We start from the raw sequence: 22,095 nt of genomic DNA on the forward strand, positions 1-22,095 counted from the left end.
CCAACCAGCGATCCCGCACATTAACACTACCCTACATGCTGCGGGCGGCCATGGTGGTGCAGCGGTAGAGTTGCTGCCTTACAGCGTTTGCAGCGATGGAGACCCTGGTTCAATCCTGACTACGGGTGCTGTCTGTTCGGAGTTTGTACCTTCTCCCCGTGACTTGCGTGGGTTTTCTGAGATCTTTGTTTTCCTCCCACACTCCGAAGACGTACAGGTTTGTAGGTTAATTAGCTTGGTGTATGTGTAAATTGTCTCTAGTGTGTGTAGGATAGTGTTAATGTGCAAGGATCGCTGGTCGGTGTGGACTCGGTGGGCCGAAGGGCCTGTTTCCACACTATCTTGGGACAATTTTACATTTATACCAATCCAATTAACGTGTGTGATGAAAACAAAGATCTCGGAGAAAACCCATGTAGGTCACGGGGAGACCGTACAAACTCCGTAACAAACAAGCTTCCATAGTCAGGATTGAACCCGGGTCTCTGGTGCTGGAAGGCAGTCGCTATGCCACTGTGCTGCCCAAAATAGATATGTCATAAGGTCACAAGTGACAGGAGTAGAATTAGGCCGTTCGGCCCATCAAGTCTATTCCACCATTCAACCATGGATGATCTATCTCTCCCTCCTAACCCCATTCTCCTGCCTTCTCCCCGTAACCCCTGACACCTGTACTAATCAAGAATCTACCTATCTCTGCCATAAAATTATCCACGGACTTGGCCTCCACAACCTTCTGTAGCAAAGAATTCCACAGATTCACCATCCTCCATTTCTCCTCATCTCCTTCCTAAAAGAACATCCTTGTACTCATTTACCTGAATTGGGGAAATTAAAATTTGAAGACTTGAACATTTTGGTCAGCTTTGGGCAGGTACATAATCTTTGAAATAAGTATTTATTTTCAAATCTACACTAATTTATCTTGCAGGGTTCCAGAAATTATCTTCACAACTCAATTGCAAACCAACCTGTGAGTATAATTTTTCTAATGGTCTTTGTCCTAATTGTACTTAAGAATTATTCAAAAAAACTTTAAGCTAAATTATCAATTATTTTAATAATATTGCTACATTCTCTTGGCGCTTTCTTTCAATTAAAATATAAATGCTTGAGATTATCGATGAAACTGGTAAAATATAAATGGGATTAGGTTATCTTTAAATGTAGCAGAATTTTAGGTGTTGAATGTTGGTTATGAATGTTTCCCCAAGAGGGGAGACAATGCTAAAATGAGACGCTAGTGTATGCTGTTAAGTATCGAGAAAAATATTGTGCACATCTGTTGGTTGTAATGTTGGTTTATATATATATTTTTTTAAAATAAATTTCACACAGAGAGTGGAGAATCTCTGGAACTCTCTGCCACAGAGGGTAGTTGAGGCCAGTTCATTGGCTATATTTAAGAGGGAGTTAGATGTGGCCCTTGTGGCTAAGGGGATCAGGGGGTATGGAGAGAAGGCAGGTACGGGATACTGAGTTGGATGATCAGCCATGATCATATTGAATGGGGGTGCAGGCTCGAAGGGCCGAATGGAATGGCCTACTCCTGCACCTAATTTCTATGTTTCTATGTTAAGTCTAATTTTTGGATGTTTTTGTATTATTATTAAGAAATTATTTGGTACTTTGTGCTTGGACTTTAAAGTGGTACTGGTTTTCGTTTCTAAATTGTGGATGTTTTTTTGAATTACTGACAAGTGCTTACCTGATATTTGCCCTGCTTCTTAACTACAAGTTCAGCTTACTAAAGGTTGAACAAGCTCGTTAAATTTGTCATTATTCATGCTAAATGTAGATAACCATAGACGTTTTTTCTGTGGGCAGGCTGTCATTTGATGGTGTTGTCTTAGTTACAAATACCATTGACAAGCTTACTGAAGATTTGCAAAGTTTGAAGGGCCTACTTAACCAGTACAAATCTGTAAGTATGCTTAATATCTGTCTTAATTGTACATTTATAACAAGACAATGTGCTGGAGGAGTGTTGCCATCTAATTGCTGAATATGTTTTAATTCATTTTTAAAATCTAGTTTTATATCCTTTACTGAACTTAACAGACCTTCTACTTCATGTGATGAAACGATTTGCTTACGCAGTTCTTATGGTAGAGTGGGAACTATAGAAGAAAATCTAAAATACATTTTCATTTGTACTAAACACTAGATTTATTCATTGCTGTTAATATTAAAGTTCACAAAATAACTAAGACCAAACTTTGTTCGTTCGGTGAGTCAGGCAGCATCACTGGAGGGCATGAATTCCAGTCCTGACCCAAAATGTCACCTATAGATTTCGCGGAGATGTTGCCCCTGAGTTACTCAAGTACTTTGTTTTTTTTTTCTCAAGATGAATTTTGTTTCTCTTCATGGACCAACTGACCAAATAATGGGTTCTTCAGTTTAATGAGACTAAATTCTGCTTTCCAGATCGATGCGTCAGTGGAACAGGATGTGGTGTTGGTGCCTGCTCCTGATCTCCCAGGAGCTCGACTGGTGAGTAAGTTACGATTGCAGCTATCTACAACAGTTGCAGATATTCATGTTGTGCTTCCCTTGCTTCATTTTAGAAGAAATCTGTCTGGCCATAACACTGAAGTATGTGTGTAATATTTATCAGCAAAATAAACTTAAGTTCCATTCCTGAAGTAAAACACAAACTGTGAACGTATCTATAGTAAAGTAAAGTATCCTTTATTGTCATTCAAACATTTCACAAATGTCTGAACAAATAACATAGAATAAAATAACAAAACACACACTTAACAGAGTTTAACATCCACCACAGTGAGCCTACCAGACACCTCCTCACTGTGATGGAAGGCAAAAGTCTTAAAGTCCTTGTCTCTTCCCTCCTTGTTCTCCCTCTGCGTTGAGGCGATCCAGGCTTCCGATGTTGTGTCCCCGCCGGGTGATGGTAAGTCCAGCGGCTGAATCCGAGCTCCGTGAACGGGCCGGTTCAAACTCCGTGGCCTGGGGGCGGTCAAAGCTGTCACCCTCCAGTCCAGTGGACGAAGCTGTCGTTGCGGGAGCTCCGGAGAACCGGCCACCAACCTGGGACCTGCGAGCTCCCGACGATGTCGTCCACTTGGCCTGCGGCCGAGTCCACTAGGCTCGCAGCCGAAGCTCCGAAGTCGGGTCGCCACCACAGCCCCGAAGTCGGCCAGCCTCGCGTTGGTAAATCCTGGTCGCCAGCTCCGCGATTAAGCCTCAGTGCAGATGGAGACGGGGGGATACGACAAGAAAAGGTCGCATCCCCCCGAAGGAGGAGACTAAAAACAGTTTCTCTCACACCCCCCCCCACACACATACACGTCAAATAAACAAAATAAACTAAACAGGACAAAAAAAAAGAAAAGACAGACGGACTGCAGGTGAGCCGCACCTGCTTGGGCAGCGCCGCCACTTCCGGATGTCCCCATCTCTCAAATGTAGATCAGTTTCACCCACTGTTCCTGCAGAGATTCCTACATAAGGTTTATTTGTATTCCTTTTCATCTTTTGGTTTGCAAAGCACAAGCTTTTTCTTCTTGTGGAGCACCTAAAAATATATTTTAAAATAGCATTGTGAAACATTTACTATCTGTTAACATGTTAGGTGAAGTTTTCATCGGTAGGTTTTTTTTTACGTTGGTTTGGGCTTATTATTGCAATGCTTGCACAGGAAGAGAGAAAGCCTTTGTCTCACCTACTTTCAAATTATATCTGAAGTTCTGCAAGCAGAATTAGGCCATTCGGCCCATTAAGTCTACTCCGCCATTCAATCATAGCTGATCTATCTTTCCCTCTCAAACCCATTCTCCTGCCTTCTCCCCAAAACGCCTAACACCCTTATGCCCCTGTCCCACTTAGGAAACCTGAACGGAGATCTCTGGAGACTTTGCGCCCCACCCAAGGTTTCCGTGCAGTTCCCGGAGGTTTTGGTCAGTCTCCCTACCTGCTTCCACTACCTGCAACCTCCGGGAACCGGGTGGGGCGCAAAGTCTCCAGAGGTTTCCGTTCAGGTTTCCTAAGTGGGACAGGGGCATAACTAATCACGAATCTGTCAATAATGCTATATATATAATCCAATCTCGAGTGCAATAAGTAGAACAAAGGGAAAGCTCAGCGCTGTAGTGCATCAGTTCCAGTCACTAAAAATGGTGCTAGTTTTACAGATAGAAAAGAGGTTTAATAGAGTGGAGCAATTGTATTGGATGATACAGGTGCACAACCTTTTATCCGACGATCCAACTAACGAAAACCTCCGAATAGCGACATTTTTTCGGTCCTTGAAGAAAGGTCCTTGAAAACGTTCACCGAGGGCGACCCGCAGAGGTGACAGCGGAACCTCCGGTCGGTCCTCGAAGAAAGGGGAACTAAATCCCCATTCATAAAGAGGTGAGGGTATATTGCGCGGGAGGGTTAATAATTGACAATATGCTGCTACCTGCCCGCTGAGCTAAAAAAGTTCCCACGGTAGACACGATACACAGTGTGTCGTGCGTCTTGCGTGGGAACTTTTTAACTCAGCGTGCAGGCAGCAGCAAATTGTCGCTCCCTTCAGTTTCACCCCACCTACACCCCTCTGCTTCCCGGCCATGTGTGTGACCCCTTCCCTCCCCTCTCCAGCTCCCCGCTCATTGCACCGGCGCGGGGGCTTTGCACTGTCTTCACATCGGCGATTCTAGCAGCACAGTGCAGTCACCGGAGACGTCAGGACCAACGGGACACCGACCCCCAGGCCCACCGCAGCACGGAGATCCCAGAGACCCACAGCCAGCAGCACCCCAGCCCCGTTCCAACTCCAGAGGAAAACTGCAAACTGGCCGGAGAAGTCAGGACCACCAGAAGCCGCTCCCCGATGGGCCGCTACGGCGACAAGTGGCAGTTCGCCCACAGCCCGAGCTGCGCCCTCTCATCAGGACACCGACCCCCAGGCCCACTGCAAGCACGGAGATCCCAGATCAGCAACTCCAGCCCAGCCCCGTTCCAACATCAGAGGAACACGCAGTGTATGGGCAGAAGCTGATAGTGTGGAAGGTACTTCTTGTTCTTGGGGTGGCGCAGCTCGGGCTGTGGGCGAACTGCCACTTGTCGCCGTAGCGGCCCATCGGGGAGCGGATTCCTCTGGAGTTGGAGGGGGAGGGGGGTATTGTGCTGTTTGATCGCCCCCTACTATCCCAGGGACAGGGAGACAGGACGTTCACCGAGGGCGGCCCGCAGAGGTGACAGCGGAACCTCCGGTCGGTCCTCGAAGAAAGGGGAACTAAATCCCCATTCATAAAAGAGAAGGTGAGAGTTTGAGTATTGAGGTGAGTATTGCGCGGGAGGGTTAATAATTGACAATATGCTGCTACCTGCCAGCTGAGTTAAAAAGTTCCCACGGTAGACACGATACACAGTGTATCGTGAGTCTTGCGTGGGAACTTTTAAACTCAGCGTGCAGGCAGCAGCAGATTGTCGCTCCCTTCAGTTTCACCCCACCTACACCCCTCTGCTTCCCGGCCATGTGTGTGACCCCTTCCCTCCCCTCTCCAGCTCCCCGCTCATTGCACCGGCGTGGGGGCTTTGTACTGTCTTCACGACGGCGATGACTGCAGGTCAGTGCAGTCACCGGAGACGTCAGGACCAATTGGACGTCGACCACCAGGCCCACCACAAGCACAGAGATCCCAGAGACCCACAGCCAGCAGCAGCCCAGCCCAGCCCCGCTCCAACTTCTTCTGCCGGGATCAAGGCGCAAAGTCGCGACCTTGCGGATATGAGCCGAGCACTCTACCACTGAGCCAGCCATTAAAATCTACGCAAAAAAAATTCCATTCCGAAGACCGACAAATTCTGAATTACGAAAGGTGTCTGGTCCCAAGGCTTTCGGATAAAAGGTTGTGCACCTGTAGTAGATCCTCCACGGGGAACTGTATGCAAAACCATAGGTATAAGCCAATTTGTCACACACTATGTGTGCTGAAAATAATTCTAAATCAAACCAAGAAGGCATATGGTTGGGGCATTATGTCTAAGAGTCAGGAAGTCATGAAGCAGCTCTACAAGATTTTGGTTTGGCTGCATCTTAAGTATTGTGTGCAGTTCTATTTGCCCCATTGCAGGAAGGATTTGGAGGCTTTGCAGAGGATGCAGGAGGTTCACCAGAGGCTGCCTGGATTAGAGGGTATTAATTGCAAGGAGAGTTTGAAGACATTTGTTCTTTTTTTCTCTGGAATGCTGGGGGTTCAGTGGAGACCTGATAGAATTGAGAGGCATACTAGGCAATCTTTTTCCCAGGGTGTTTACAAAAAAACTAGGGATACCAGCTTTAAGATCAGAGGAGCAAAGTTTAATGATGTGCAAGGCCATTCTTTTTCATAGGTGCTAGTGACAGCCGTATCACTGAACCTCTGGTTAGTTTTCCTTGGCACAGACTTTGAGGACTGAACAGCCTGTTCTTGTGCTGTATGTTCAATATGAAATTGTGGATGTTAATTGTGTGTATTTGTATCCTTCAATTGGCTTTTGTTGCAGTGCCACAGACTTATAAGGATAAAATAAGGTCATTGGTTCAAAGTACAGTGGCTGCAAGGATATGGAATCGAAAAGGGGCAGAGATAAAGCTAGTGCTGACCAGCTTTTAGATTAAGGGACTGCCCTCTGATCTTTTAAGGATAGCTCTATGTTAAAAACCCCAGCCGTTACTCTTTTGGCTGCAATGGGCATATGTTTGTGGATTTGTAATTTGAAGGAGTAAATCAAATTTATAAATGTGATACAAGTGTGGATTGATTCATTTTAGTAGAAAAGGTTAAAGGCGAGGGACATAAATTAGATGTTTTAATTTTAGTTCAGAAACAGCCCAGAGATTATTTTTATATTGTTGAAGATGGAAGGAATCTAAAAGACTTTGGTGACAGAGTACAAAAATGGGAAATTTGTGCTGAAACTCAAGACTTTAGTTAAACCCCAATTAAAACTCAATTGGAGTACCATGCAGGGCTCTGTACATCGAGTATGCTCATCGAGTATGATGAACAGATTTACTGGATTGTAGCCAGTAATAAGGGATTCATTAACATATGTCTTTTTGGTGAATTATGATTTGTATATCGGGATATTACTGATTAAAATTTTAGCAACGAACCCCCCCTAACATAGTAATTGTTAACTATCCAAACTTATCTTTTATAGATCTTTTCACCAACTGGACCTCTCAATAGAGATTATGATGATGTGCGGAGATTCAGTGATGCGGCTGCCAGTGGCATCAAACGGTATCATGTCATGAAGCTTTCTTCCATATTCTAGATTGCATTGCCTATAATAAATTGGGGTTTGTGTAGACTGAAATCAATGATCACTTGTGAATTAGTTTGCAAAGTGTATAAATATGGTGCAATCAGCATTTGTTTCTTTTCTCTCATGACAGTACATTTATCTCAATTTTTATTTATCTTGGACTTCAAGTGAAAATTGCCGAAGGCGTTTTGTCTTGTATCTACTTCCTGTCATTTTGAACTACAAAAATGTAAAGATTGTTAGTTTCTGTTAATGATTTGCGTTTCGCATGTGACATTGTTCCATTCTCAACTTTACATTCCCCAGTGCTCTGAAGGCCGGTATGAAAAGGCCCCTGTTGGTGTGTCCCCCAGAAGGATTGTTCAAAGATGCTTCCTTGGTGTCTGTGCTTGGAGCTCTGCAGGCTTTATATGTCGTAAGTAAATATGCTGATGTGACTGTACCTATACTGTACTTTATGTTCTAATGATCACTGCTGGCAAATTCATTTCATTGCACCTTTGGTGTGCATGTGACAAATAAAATTGACTTTGACTTTGAATGTACCAGGACAGCACTGTGAATTCTGTATGTTGCTCATTACCTGTGGATTAAAGCATAAATGTTGGCGATACGCAATAGGTCAGGTCATATCTTTTAGAAAAATAAATGGATAAAGCTTCAAGTTGATTCCCTGTCATCTTTTATTCCTGGTTCATCTTCATTTCATTTTTGCTTTGCAATTTTCTTGGGATTGCTCTGTGCGGTGTTTGATGAGGATAAATGGACAAGCTACAATTAATATTTTGGGAGGCAGAATGAACGAGAGATGTTTCCATGAAATGTTTCTCCATTGTAGTCTGCTGAAGTAAAACATTGCTCTTATACTTAATGAATCATTTAAAATTACACTCAAAGTTTTTGTGCCTAGTTAACAAAACCTGTTCCTATGATGATATGTTGCAGCCATTGGAAATCCGTGAAGCACACAAAGAAAAGGCCACCAGAGTAGGCTGTCTCGGTGTGTGGGCCCCCAGTGAGGAGGAAGGGAAGAAACTTGAACAATTGGCCTCGGCACTGGAACAAGGAAGGTAAGCAATGGTGACAAAGTTAAAAGGTTGCATAAAATATGTAACGATGGAATAGCCATCAAATCATAAACTAATTAGCAAACTGAGGCCTCACTTTTTGGATTAAGGTAGCATAACTGCATGGTTTTTTACATGATATATTTGAAGAATGACTGTTCAGAATATTTTTTTTGTAATTCTGTCATCTCTAAGTGTTTGCTGCAATACAATATATTTGTTTTGTTATAATCTGGAGACGTAATCTCAAATGCTCCAAGTAGCACGGTTTTCAGAAGTATTATCGTGTGTTCAATTATGTGAAATTTAAGTTATTGTCATGCTTAACTGCAGGGCGGTATAGGTATAATGAAAACCTACTTGCAGCAGCATCACGGGCACATAGAATAGGACAAACACATAACAAATTACACCGTTTCTAAAAGAAAGAAGACTGCAATTTTTTTTTTTTAAGTAAGACATTAAGGCGAAAAAATAATTTGAAGAAAGTTTCTTTGTGTCGGAGGTGGACCCATTGTTGAGGTGGAATTAAGGGCATGCAGGTTGGTTCAAGAACCTGAAAGTTGTGGGGAAGTATCCTTTTCTAGACCAGTAGGTGCAGAAGTCTGTGGTACTTGCCCAATAGTAGCAGTGAGAAGACTCAAGATGCAGAGTCTTGCAGATTTTGTTGATGTTGTGGAGGGCTGTGCCTGTGTTGAACTGGGCTGAAACTAGTTAAAATTGATCCTGTTTTATTCCTTCTGTCTGGAGTGAAATCCATGTTAAAAAAAACTTCATATAAAAATAGTAGTGCAGTTACAAACTGAAAGTCCAGAGATTCATTTGATTCCTTTTAAATGTTCATTTAATGAGTTGACTGCCTGAAGATTTGTTGCTCGAGTTAAAATGATCTCTTTCCAGAACCGTATGCAGAGATATTGGTGGATCTGATCCAGAGCGAATGGCTGCACCAAATGTGGCTGCCTATGTTCAGAATATTTTTCGTAATTCTGTTGTCTCTGTAAGTGTTTGCTTCAATACCATATTGATTGATTGATTGATTTGTTATAAAACTATTGAACATTTTATTTTCTGCTTTCATATTATACATTTTGGAAATTGATGCCAAATTCAATTAGAGGGCAGGACTAGTTCAGCTCTTTATTCCTTTATTAATTGAAAGAAATCCAAATGGTTCAATTTCTCTGAAGTCTTTTCTACCCAAAGGGTGGGTGAAGTTTAGATCGTACTAAATTCTATGTTGTCCCATTTTTTCATCTACTTCCTACACATGAAGGACAATTCAGCGGCCAATTTGATGAAGCCAAAATAAAGTTACAAAAATAAGAAAAAATTAAAATAGGTTTCAGGGCTAGCTTACAGTTTACATTTAGTGTCAAATTAGGCTTGTCTAAGGTTGCGGGGTGTGGGAGGTAATAAATCCTATAACATTGTCTTCCAAGTGACAGGCAGAGGAGAAGCTATAGAGATAGCTGGTCAGATATCTTTGAACCAAGTGACAAAGAAAAAAAAACCAGGAAAGTGGAAATCAAATGACCAATGTTTATGGGGGAGGAGGTGATAGAGGAAGAGAGATATAGGTGGTCACATCTTTGAAGCAAGAGGCAATAAAACAGATGGACTATGTTTATGAGGGACCAAGTGACAAAGAAAAAAAACCAGGAAAGTGGAAATAAAATGATAAAGCAGATGGTCAATGTTTTTAGTATATCTTGTACCATGTAAACAAAAGGCCTTTGATGTGATGCAATCTGTGGAAACCTTTTCCTGTACCTCTGACATGATTAATGTCTGTGGAAGGTGTTAAGGGGAAAAAACCCTATTTAAGGCAATGTAATTCTGTTGTTCAGAGAAGAGGACTGGGGACAGTTGAGTGTCTACATTGGTCACTTAGCTGGAATCCTCGCTCCCTTCCATCGGCCGATGTTAAGTAAAGTTTTGAACTGGTCTACCAAACCGTTTGTGTGGTGTCTGTTTATTAAGAAGCGAACCTGGTTTAGTTGTTATAAAAGTAACTTTTTCATTGGCGTTTTTTTGGCAGGCCTCGCTGGGACCACATCAACGGCTGACTGTGCAAGAGGTTGCGGAGGTTGCCGGGATTGGAAGGGAGATAACTGAGCTCTATCGGCCCCCTTGTACGACCGACTCCCTAGAAACTCCCGGGAACGTCTGTGATCCTTCATCAGAGGTTGATCCGGGTTCCCTGCCGAGGTTCTTAGAAACAGACTAAGGTAAGACCAGTTGGGCTTTCTAGGTTTTTTTTTTAAGAGGGGATTGTGTATGTATTTTTAAGGCAGCATTTTGCATGTATTTTTAAGAAGGGCTTGTGTATATTGTTACGAAGGACGTGAGTGGTTTCTCTTTTTCTCTCTCTGTCTATCTCTCTTTGTTTTTTGTTTTTTTCTCTCTACTAAGGGCTCATCAGCCTCGTTGAGACATCCGTGTTTTGTCGGGTTGAGATACGGGAGGTGAGGTGTGCGTCTGGCTTATTGAGACATCCGGGGCGTTGTCGGATTGAGAAATAGGTGGCGTTGTATATTACAGAGTTAAAAGGTCAGCTAAATTGAGAAACTGGGGTCTCGAGTCGCGGGTCGGCCTGGTTGATAGATTTTGAACGATTCGGCATTTAAAAAGCGGTCTGTGTTTTTTTTCTCTCTCTTTTTCTCTATCTATCTATCTATGGGGAATGCTCTGGATAACAGTGAGGGGGGAACCCCCGTCCAACATATGTGTTATTTGAATCCTAAGTATAATAAGAAATTTAGAATGTTAAGTTACAGATTGACCAAACGGTTGGGGGATGAAGCCTGGCCAGTAGGGGGCACATGGAATGTCGAGACAATTAAAAAAGCAGAGATGTTGATATGGGAAAGGAAGGCAGGAAAGAAATGGAAGAAGGGAATTAAAACGTGGAAAGCAGAAGCAGAGAAGAAGCACGAGGAGAGTAGAGATCGGAGTTGGATGGATACTGCATGTAAACAAGGGATAGAGTTACGGAATAAGGATGGCACTATGAAAGGATGGAAATTATTGCAACTAGAATGCCAGTGGGCAGAGGAACAAGAGAAAAGAATTAAGAGACAGGCGGGAGGTGATAAACAGGTGATGGTTAGTAAAAATAAACCCAGTACTGGTAAATCCTCTGGAGGAGACTTCATGTCTGGCACGACGACCCTGTTTGGTAGTGAAGATGAGGAGTTAGATAATCCTGGGAGACGTCCACCTCCCTATGTCCTACCAGTAGAAATGGCATCCTTACCTTTGGCAGCTCCGTCAGTAATATCCATATACCCCGAAGTTCCGACCTTACAAAACTTTGGTGCAATACTAAAGGAAGACATGGGTGAGCTGACGGACAGTGTCCAAGATGAAGCAATTAACACGGTGGTATCGGTTGGGGAGCGAGTAAAAACAAACCCTAGAAGGACTGCACAGAACCTCCCTATGAGAACAGTGCCAAACCCTAGGGCAGGTGACGCCAATCAGGCTGATACCATGCAAATATACGCACCATGGAGACCACACGAGCAATGTATGATACGGGATAAAGCCCCAGACCGCCATAAGACCCCGAAGGAATTTGTAGAATACCTCCGTAGTACGGTAGAATATTATCAGGCTACGGACCGTGATATTTGGTCCATGACCTTGTCACTTTTGTCAGCGGCTGAACGACAGAAGTGGAAGGATGTTATGACACATCAGACTTGGCAGACACTAAAGGCCGTGCAGGCACATGCAGACGAGACAGTTTGTGTGTAGATTTTATGATGACCACTCTGTTTGAATGTTTGAAGAAGCCAATTAACATGTCGGTGGTCCTCGATTGTAAGCCCGGTCCAAAGGAAGACCCCCAGTCGTATCTGGATCGTTTCACTAGTATCTATGGGACCTTTGCAGGAGACTCTGTATACAATGCGGGTAATAGGTCCCCAGCTTTTAATGCTATGTTGATGAGTTGTCTCCCTCTTAAAGTGCAGTCAATGATTAAAACTGACTTAAACTGGTCAGACAACGACATAACCCAGATGAGACGTGCAGTAGCTGCCTTCTGGGCTGACGGTGCTGGAAACACGGCTGCCACCAGTGCACCCAGAATAAAAACTGAATATTATATGTGGGATCCAGCAGCTGAGGATTCCTACCAGGCTCTGGCTATAAGACCTGGGAACGGGATGTGCCCTGGTAGAGGAAGGGGTTTTCCACCCAGACCACAATGGGATAGGCCACGATGGGGAGAATTCCAGGGAGGACGAAATCAAAACCACCCAGGGCAGGGAAGATCACGAGGTGAGAGGGGAGCTGGAGGAAGTTGTTTTCGGTGTGGGGGACGAGGGCATTGGAAAAGGGAATGTCCCTCTGGTGTTTCCGGGGCAGTACAGGGCAGACAGGCTCCGTACTCGACCAACAACCCGTTTTCCCAATGACCCACCCACTTCCCTGTACAGCATCTCTTCCCATTAATCGCCAACCCCGATGAAGAACCCGTAGTAAACATGATGCTGGGGGACACCAGAGTTCCGTTTTTGATTGATACAGGAGCAACCTCATCTACCCTGAATCAGGAGCTTGCGGCATCTCTTGGAGTTCCCATGTCAGACCATGTAACACGATTATCAGGATTGGATGGGGAAGTACGGTGTTACCCACTAACTCAGCCTTTGACTGTAACCTATGGACAGGAACAATGTACCCTCCCCTTTTCCGTTACACCCTTTCTTGGCTGCAACCTCGCAGGCAGAGACCTATTGATAGGATTAAAAGCGGGAATTATCTGCACTGACGAGGGAATTCACCTCCAGACCCAGAAGATGATGCACACACACTTCCCAACACCTCAATGGTGGGCTATTGATCTTTTGTCAGCACCAGTCTTTGGAAATACACCCGATCCACATGTGACCTTATGTTATGATCCTACGGGTTGCAATCCCGAAATGGAAGATTATTTTAGTTCACTAATAGGGGAAGCAACTAGGGTCCGCTTGATAGGAACAGTGTCAGGCGAACCTGGCACTGCCTTGATCGTGCAAGTGGAGGAAGGGTTGTGGAAACAGAATGCTTCTCTAGTGGCACCTCATGTAACCACCTCAGTGAGGGCAGACCACTCAGCAAAAGAGCTGGGGTACCTCACCTACGAATTATGCAAGCAAGCAAGTAACATACTGGGTGAGCAATATTTTTCTCAGGGAACGTTGGAATATTGGAAAGAGAACCAGATCGTTGAAGGAGTTATCAGCCACCATCAGCCAACGGCAAACGACATGGACAAACATCAGATTTGGGCGACATCACCGCATGAGGTAGGACTGACTTATTGTGTACCTGTAATGATCACGCTTAAGCCGGATGTCCGCCTCCCTGCAGTTCCTCAATATCCTTTAAAACCAGAAGCAGTGGCAGGAATACAACAGCTGGTGCAGTCTCTTTTACACCAGGGTATATTGGTGCAGTGTCACTCACCATGTAACACCCCAATCTTCCCGGTACCCAAGCCTGGACGTTCAGAGTGGAGGCTAGTACAAGACCTCCGTGCAATTAATGAGATCGTTACGCCTATGCACGCCATCGTACCGAACCCCGCAACTATCCTGAGCCAGGTTCCCGCCTCTGCGACAATCTTCACAGTTATTGACCTACAACATGCATTCTTTTCAATCCCACTGCATCCCGATTGCCAATACCTTTTCGCCTTTACATACGAAGGACAACAATATACATGGACACGCCTGCCACAAGGTTTTGTACATTCGCCCACTCTGTTTTCCCAAGTACTAGCAGACCAGTTAAAGACATTAGCCCTCCCACAAGGCTCCATTGTAATTCAGTATGTTGATGATTTACTTCTGGCCAGCTCTGATGAGGCCAGCAACATTATTGACACTGCAAAGTTATTAGAAGCCTTACATGCTTGGGGGTATGTGATCCCTGAGAGGAAAGTTAAAGAGGGCAAGAAGGAGGTTAAATTTCTTGGAGTTATGATCAGTGCCACTGAAAGAGCACTTACTCCAGCAAGAGTGGACCCTATCGTTCGATACCCAAAACCAGAAACCCCCAAACAAATGAGAGCCTTCTTGGGGTTAGTGAACTTTTGCCGTCAGTGGATTCCTAATGTTGTACTTTATACGAAGCATCTATCACCACTGGCGTCTGCAAATGCCGAACGACATTTTTCCCTCGATGAAAAACAGACTGAGGCCTTTTTAGCCTTAAAAGATGCATTAGCCTCCGCCCCAGCCGTCGGAAGACCACTGTATGACAGATCATTTCAGCTATATGTAACAATAATTCAAGACTGTGTATCAGCCGTACTGACGCAACAACATGGGGATGTTAAACGACCAGTAGCGTACTTCTCAGTTCGCCTGGATGCAGTAGCACGCGGCTACCCCCCTTGTACCCAGATTTTGCCTGGGATACATGCCGCTATTTCAGCTGCTGCCAACATAACTTTACATCAACCGGTAATCGTATTTACTACTCATTGTGTCGCCGCATTAATGAATGCAAGCCAAACGAAATATCTCACCCAGGCACGCCTGGGCCGCTATGAACTGACATTGTTGAATAATCCAAATTTGACCTTTCAGCATTGTTCTACAATAAATCCATCTGCCTTTTTGACAGAGCCACCTGAGCCTTGCTCAGAGCCGCCCCACAATTGTGAGATGGCCAATGACTTATTAACAAAAACACGGGAAGGATTGTCTGATATCCCATTGGAAGGCAACATACCATCATGGTTTGTCGATGGCTCCTCTATGGTTATCCCTGAAACAGGACAGCGGGCTTCCGGCTATGCTGTAGTAAACGGGTCACAGATGATTTTGGAAGAAGGAAGGTTTCAGATTCCGTTATCAGCGCAACAGGCAGAATTATTTGCCCTAACTCGAGCCTGCATATTAGCAACGGACAAACAAATTAACATCTATACTGATTCCCGATACGCCTTCGGCGTTGCTCATGACTTTGGCGCTCTCTGGCAACACCGAGGATTCCTGACCTCGGCAGGAACACCCATTAAGAATGCCCTTTTTGTGCGAAATTTGCTTACGGCGTTGATGCTACCAGATCAGCTGGCCATTATTAAATGTAGTGCACACACTGGTGCTGGGGACTCTATAGCAAAAGGTAATGAATTTGCCGATAGTGTATCCAAGCAAGCAGCCTGTACATCCAAATGCGTGGTGACATCTGGTAAACAGATACTAGCAAATAGACCGGTCCTGCCAGATATGAGGGAGGTATGTGCATTACAGAGGGACGCCTCTGATAACCAAAAACAACTATGGAAACAAGAGGGCTGTGCCATTGACTCCACCACAGGTCTTTGGCTCACCCCGCTTGGGCAAGTTTGTGTATCTGATGCATTTTTACCTGTTTTACTAACATATATTCACTCACTTACCCATGCTGGTAAGGAGGGAATGATAAGGATGACAAAAGAGACATGGTGGCACCCAAAAATCCGGCAAGAGGCACTGAAGCAGGCTTCTGAATGTAAAATTTGCCAACGACATAATCCAGGCAAACCAATTCGGATACCATCAGGGGTAACGCCAATGCCATCACGACCGTTTGAATGCATACAGATTGATTTCATTGAAATGCCAAGGGCTCAGTGTTATAAATATTGCTTAGTTATTTTAGATTTATTTAGCAGGTGGATTGAAGCTCTACCAACCACTAATAATACTGCTGAAACTACGGTAACATTGTTGTTAAGAGAAGTTATTCCAAGGTTTGGCCTACCTACTGTCATAAGCTCGGACAATGGTCCCCATTTTATTGCCACTATTAATAAGGAAATATGTGCACATTTTAATATCCGACAGCAATTTCACTGTGTACACCACCCACAGGCATCTGGGATGGTGGAAAGAGCCAATGGGGCATTAAAAAACAAAATTACCAAGCTGATGGGAGAATTGGGACAGACTTGGATTAAAGTATTACCCTTAGCATTATTTGAAATGAGGGTAACTCCCCACAGTGTTACAAAGCTATCCCCAGCAGAAATTATCTACGGTAAACCTCTACGAACCCCCTGGGGAGCAAGCATTACTCATGAAGGAACCTTAGATTTACACGCATTAAATGATGAAATAATTACCTATGTTCAACGACTCACCCATATTCTGTCAGCATTGCATTTACAGGTAAAGGAGTCCCAGAGGCCGCTACCTGATGCTGACCAGTGCGAAATAGTCCAACCAGGGGACTACGTACTTATCAGAAATTGGAACCGCAAGAAACTCGGCCCCCGTTGGAACGGACCATACCAGGTGCTGCTGACTACACCAACAGCAGTGAAGGTTGAAAACCATCCACGTTGGATACATCTCTCCGACTGCAAAAAGATTGGACACAAGGATGGCACGAGTGATGTTCGCTCTACTGACGATTCTAACCATGGCCGGGGTAACATGGACTAATACCTATCTGACTATGAGCCATGAGTTTGCCGTACGGGCACATGGGACTGAATGTTGGGTATGCACCGGTGTTCCGACTAGCAGTAAGGAAGGAATTCCCCTGGTCCCCATTCCATTAAACCTTACAGAGAGACTAGCGTTGAGGTGCTTTTGTAACTCGGATAAAAAATCGTCATGCCTAAAAATCATACGGATAACAAATACCAAAAACGAAACAATAAACATCACCTATGGAGGCCCAAAATACAATAATTTTGAAGGATGGTACACCCCTCCCTTCAAAGGAGATTGGAAATTGAACGTGACAAATGTCGCAGATATACCCCGACTACAGATAGTAAAAGATCCTCATAGGCCAGTTAATACTACCTGTTTTTGCCACCACCGAGGCACAGGTGTATTCTTGGGAAACAGTACTTGTATGACAACTCAGGCAGCCACCATTATCGGCCCACCCCGACCAGTTAATGGCACATATTTTGTATGTGGATCCTGGGCCTACCCATGGTTACCAGGAATGCCACCGGCAGACGGGGCAGCTTGGGAACGACTAAAAGGACCCCATCACTGGACAGGGTGTTGTTATGTCGCATATGTAGTCCCACGAATGAGAAGCATGAGCCAGTTGCACCAGCACACGGGGATTTCCAAGCGAAGCCTAGCAAAGGCTGAGCAATTTTTTTATGATACTCTTCCCTTCCCGTCCTTTGGTAGTATAATAGTGTCACGGGAACTAATTACAATGGCCTCCGCTTTAGAGACACTTGCTAATGCCACTGCCATCTCCTTGAGTGCAACCCAGGAGGAGGTAGAAGGGGTCACAGCTGAAATGGTAGCTATGAGGACTGTAATATTGCAAAACAGAATGGCCTTAGATTTTATCCTGGCAGAAAAAGGGGGAACATGTGCAATAATAGATCGAGAATGTTGCACTTTTATTCCCGATGCTTCCTCCAACATTACCAACTTGGCTGCCCATATCAGAATGGAAGTAGCTAAAATAAGGAAGGTAGGAGCTGAATTCCATGGTTATAGCTCCGGTGGAGTTTGGTGGCCATTTAATATGTTTGGAGGGACTTGGGGAATGATTGTCCACTATGGATTGATTGTATTACTAGTTGTACTCGTAATTTGTCTGATGCGATGCTTATGGTCTTTTGTATGTATTCGGCAGGGACTGTAGTTATCAAAAGTTTGATAAAAGGATGGAATGATGAAGCCAAATAAAGTTACAAAAATAAGAAAAAATTAAAATAGGTTTCAGGGCTAGCTTACAGTTTACATTTAGTGTCAAATTAGGCTTGTCTAAGGTTGCGGGGTGTGGGAGATAATAAATCCTATAACATTGTCTTCCAAGTGACAGGCAGAGAGAGAAGGAGATAAAGATATCTTTGAAGTAGAGATCAAATGACCAATGTTTATGTTTAGGAGGCAATAAAGGAAGACAAGGAATAGGCAGTCACATCTTTGTAAACAGATGGCCTATGTTTAGGAGGGACCAAGTGACAAGGGAACACCAGGAAAGTGGAGACCAAATGACCAATGTTTATGGGGGAGGAGGTGATAGAGGAAGAGAGACATAGGTGGTCACATCTTTGTAAACAGATGGTTTAGGAGGGACCAAGTGACAAAGAAAAAAACCAGGAAAGTGGAAATCAAATGACCAAGGTTTATGGGGGAGGAGGTGATAGAGGAAGAGAGATATAGGTGGTCACATCTTTGAAGCAAGAGGTAATAAACCAGATGGCCTATGTTTATGAGGGACCAAGTGACAAAGAAAAAAAAAACCAGGAAAGTGGAAATAAAATGATAAAGCAGATGGTCAATGTTTTTAGTATATCTTGTACCATGTAAACAAAAGGCCTTTGATGTGATGCAATCTGTGGAAACCTTTTCCTGTACCTCTGACATGATTAATGTCTGTGGAAGGTGTTAAGGGGACAAAAAAAACCTATTTAAGGCAATGTAATTCTGTTGTTCAGAGAAGAGGACCGGGGACAGTTGAGTGTCTACATTGGTCACTTAGCTGGTCCATTCAAGGTACCTGTCCAAATGTCCTTTAAATGCTGTAAATGTAGCTGCCTCAACTCTATCCTCTGGCAGCTCAATCCAAATACCCACCAACCTTTGAGTGAAAAAGATGCCCCTCAGATTTGTACTAAATCTTGACCCCCTCGCCTTAAACCAATGTCGTCTCGTTTTTGATTCCCTACCCTATCTCCTTCAATTTAAATCATTAATCTACAAAGAATCTGCTGGAGGGACTCGGTGGGTCAAGCAGCATCTGGAGATAGAAGGGAATGGTTGGTGGTTCGGGTTGAAACCCTGTATCAAGACTACTTGATCCACTGAGTTACTCCAGAAGATTGTTTCTTGCTCCAGATTCCAGCATCTGCAGTCTGTGTCTCTGAATTGTTAATCTCTTTTGTTGCCAGGTATCAGTAACTAGCGATGTAGCAACTCTACAGGAGAAATACCCATGCTTGGCAGCAGTCAATCGCTGTGCCAAAGGTAAGATTAGTCTGGGGGTGCAGCATGGAAATAGCGTGGTGAATTTTCAGATTAAAAAACAAATTCTAATCACGTGATTCTATGATCCCGGTATGGAAATTGTAGTTAGTACTGTTGTTATTTCCTTGGTTCAAAAGAATCAGAAGGGAAGTGAAAACTAAAATGAGGCAGCGAAAGAAAATGTTAACATGCATGATATTTCATGAATGTTCTACAGGAATATGTAGTAAAAAGGGAAGTATGTTGACAAGTGGGGTTAAGGACAAAAGGAGAAGTTGCGTGTGGATGCCAAGGGAAAAGTACTTTGCATCCGTCTCCAGCAAAGAAGAAAGTTTATTAAATGTGGTGGAAATGGTTTATTGGCCCATGATGTCCATGTTGACCATTGGGAATTCATCCATATCAATCTCATCTTCCAACACTTGTCCTTTTATGTCCAGGTAATTCAAATGCTCATCCCTACACTTAATTGTTGCCAGCAATTCTGCTTCTGCCACTCTCGGCAGTGCATTTGAGGTACTGCCAGTCTCTGGATTATCAGGGTCCCCATTAGATCCTTTCTAATACTCTTACCCCCCTCCCCCCCCAACCCTAAATCTATGTCCTCTGATTTTATCTATGACAGCAAACAATCTGCTGGAGGAACTCAGCAGGTTGAGCAGCATCTGTTGAGTGGAAAGGAGCTATCAACAGTTCTAGTTATTACAACTATACGATACCCTTCATAATTGTATATCTCAGTTGTGGCTCATTTTAACTTCCTCTCCAGGGAAGGCAGACCCATCCTTTCTAATGTCTCATAATTGAAACACCATCCCAAGCAACATCTCCTTTGAACCCTTTCAAGCTATATCTTCTCCTCTCCAATACTGTGTTGACTGGAGCTACATGCAGTACTCCAGCAGTGGCCTGACCAATTAAGTTGGGCAAGGCGACACAGATTTAACGCCAAAATCATGTTTTATTAATTTGGTAGGAAGCAGGGATTATGTATTTGATATGCTATAATGGACCACTAGAAAGATTTAATGTCCCTTTAATGCCAACTTTTCTAATAAGCCTATAATGGATAAGGACCTACAAATGGCACGTTCTTGGCATATGGGAGGAAACTAGAGCACCTGGATGAAATCCATGCAGTCAAGGGGAGAAGGTGCAAACTCCACACAGAAGGGCACGAGGCGAGGATCAAATCTGGGTCTCTCGTTGAGGCAACAGCTCTACTAGCTGCACCTTTGTGTCGCCCTAATATATTTCTACCATCAACTCTATAAACAAAGAAGTAAACGTTGAATGCTTTATCTTGTTGAAATAATAACTATTCACTGTGGATATTCTGCAGCTTTGAATTTGCATTCGTAAAATTTCAGTTTATGACTGTTCTCAATGTTATGGAAGATTGCTTCAGACAATGTCACAATTTTGTTCTGTCTCACTGCAATGTTTTCACGTGAATAATTTCTAATCTGAACTATCGGAATGAAATTCTGGTACTTAAGTAATTGAATTTTATAATGATCTGTTTAAAACTAATTACCATTATGTTCTTGCATGTAAGTTAGATCATATGTAACCATCTAATAGACCAAAGGGCGATATTTTAAAAATGTGGCTTTCTTTTCCACCCCCTCTCAAAATAAAAATCACTGCAGATGTTCCACGTCATCAAGCACGGGTTATTGAGCTGGAATATACTGGAGAAGGTGCCACAGAAAAAACACTCCTGCTTGTTGGCAAGGTATAAGAATGTTTAATATCCTGTGGTTATCTCATTGTTGTTTTGAATCCATGCTTATAATGTTTTTATCATTATATTTAATTTTGCATACCTATCCGCGTTAAATAGACTTTGATTTTAATTTAATTGGTCTGAACTGAAATTAAAAGATGGTAAGTAGCTGGAAAGACTAAACTGATCAGGCAGCATCTAAAGGTTAACTGTTTCTCCTTCCATAGACTTGTCGTGTCTGGCATTTTGTTTATATTAGACCTCCGTCACCTGTACTTTTTGATTTGCCATTGAGACTAGTTTTACATTAGAGTCCCTTAATTATAAATTATAGAATTTTGTGTTTTGGCTCTGGTGGAGGCAGTTTCTTTAGGCTGGCAAGGCTTACAATGTTTAGCTCTTGAACTATAATTAAGTAGATTGTGCCACTTCAAGTGCTGTGGTAGGTGTGTCCTGATAACCCTACCAAGCCCTGACCCACAACACTTTGAATATGGGTGGGCAGAGATGGGAAAATCATCTCTAATTATTTCTACCAATTAACTTGGCCTAATCTATGCCCTCTCTACCAAGGAAATGATCCATCCATGCTTATCGTTATTGGGCTTCTCATTACATACTTTGATTAAATCCCCCACCTTTTGCCCAGTCTATTTTGTTCAAAGAAATCACCAGGGTGTAGTCAGTCTCCCATTTCTTCAGATCTGGTAACTTCAAACCTCCTCTGTGCCCTCTTGTGTTGTCACATCCCACCAATAGTGTGACTAGAACTTACAGTGTGCTCCAGTTTATCCATAAATGGTATGTACAATGACCCCACCTCCCACCTCCTGCTGTATTCTATGCCTCAGTTAATGTAGAATTAATGCCACCTTAATTTTGTTTGCAGAGACCAAGGTCTATGAAATTTTCACCTAATGTTAGAATTGTCCACATTTATCCATTGTGCTTCATTCAAATCACGAGAGCAAATAGTTGAGTGTTTTATTGTCATATGTACTGAAACAGAACAATGAAGTTCTTACTTACAGAAGCACAACAGGTTTGTAAACACAGTATTTAAAAGGTTATATCATTAAAAAAA

At 43.4% G+C, this 22,095-nt stretch overlaps 1 protein-coding gene across 1 annotated transcript in view; it reads left to right on the top strand.

The window, feature by feature from the left end:
• The window catches only part of zgc:152830 (uncharacterized protein LOC767682 homolog), a 42,925-nt gene that overhangs the window by 8,336 nt on the left and 12,494 nt on the right, over positions 1–22,095 (top strand). The window contains exons 2-10 of the mRNA XM_055662028.1: positions 932–973; positions 1,828–1,924; positions 2,431–2,496; positions 7,162–7,244; positions 7,576–7,684; positions 8,215–8,339; positions 9,237–9,336; positions 19,207–19,282; positions 20,935–21,020. Of these exons, the coding sequence (XP_055518003.1) occupies positions 932–973; positions 1,828–1,924; positions 2,431–2,496; positions 7,162–7,244; positions 7,576–7,684; positions 8,215–8,339; positions 9,237–9,336; positions 19,207–19,282; positions 20,935–21,020 (784 nt within the window). The remainder of the gene's footprint in view (positions 1–931; positions 974–1,827; positions 1,925–2,430; positions 2,497–7,161; positions 7,245–7,575; positions 7,685–8,214; positions 8,340–9,236; positions 9,337–19,206; positions 19,283–20,934; positions 21,021–22,095) is intronic.

Source organism: Leucoraja erinacea, chromosome 35 (genome assembly GCF_028641065.1).
Source record: "Leucoraja erinacea ecotype New England chromosome 35, Leri_hhj_1, whole genome shotgun sequence".
NCBI classification, from domain to species: Eukaryota; Metazoa; Chordata; class Chondrichthyes; order Rajiformes; family Rajidae; genus Leucoraja; species Leucoraja erinaceus.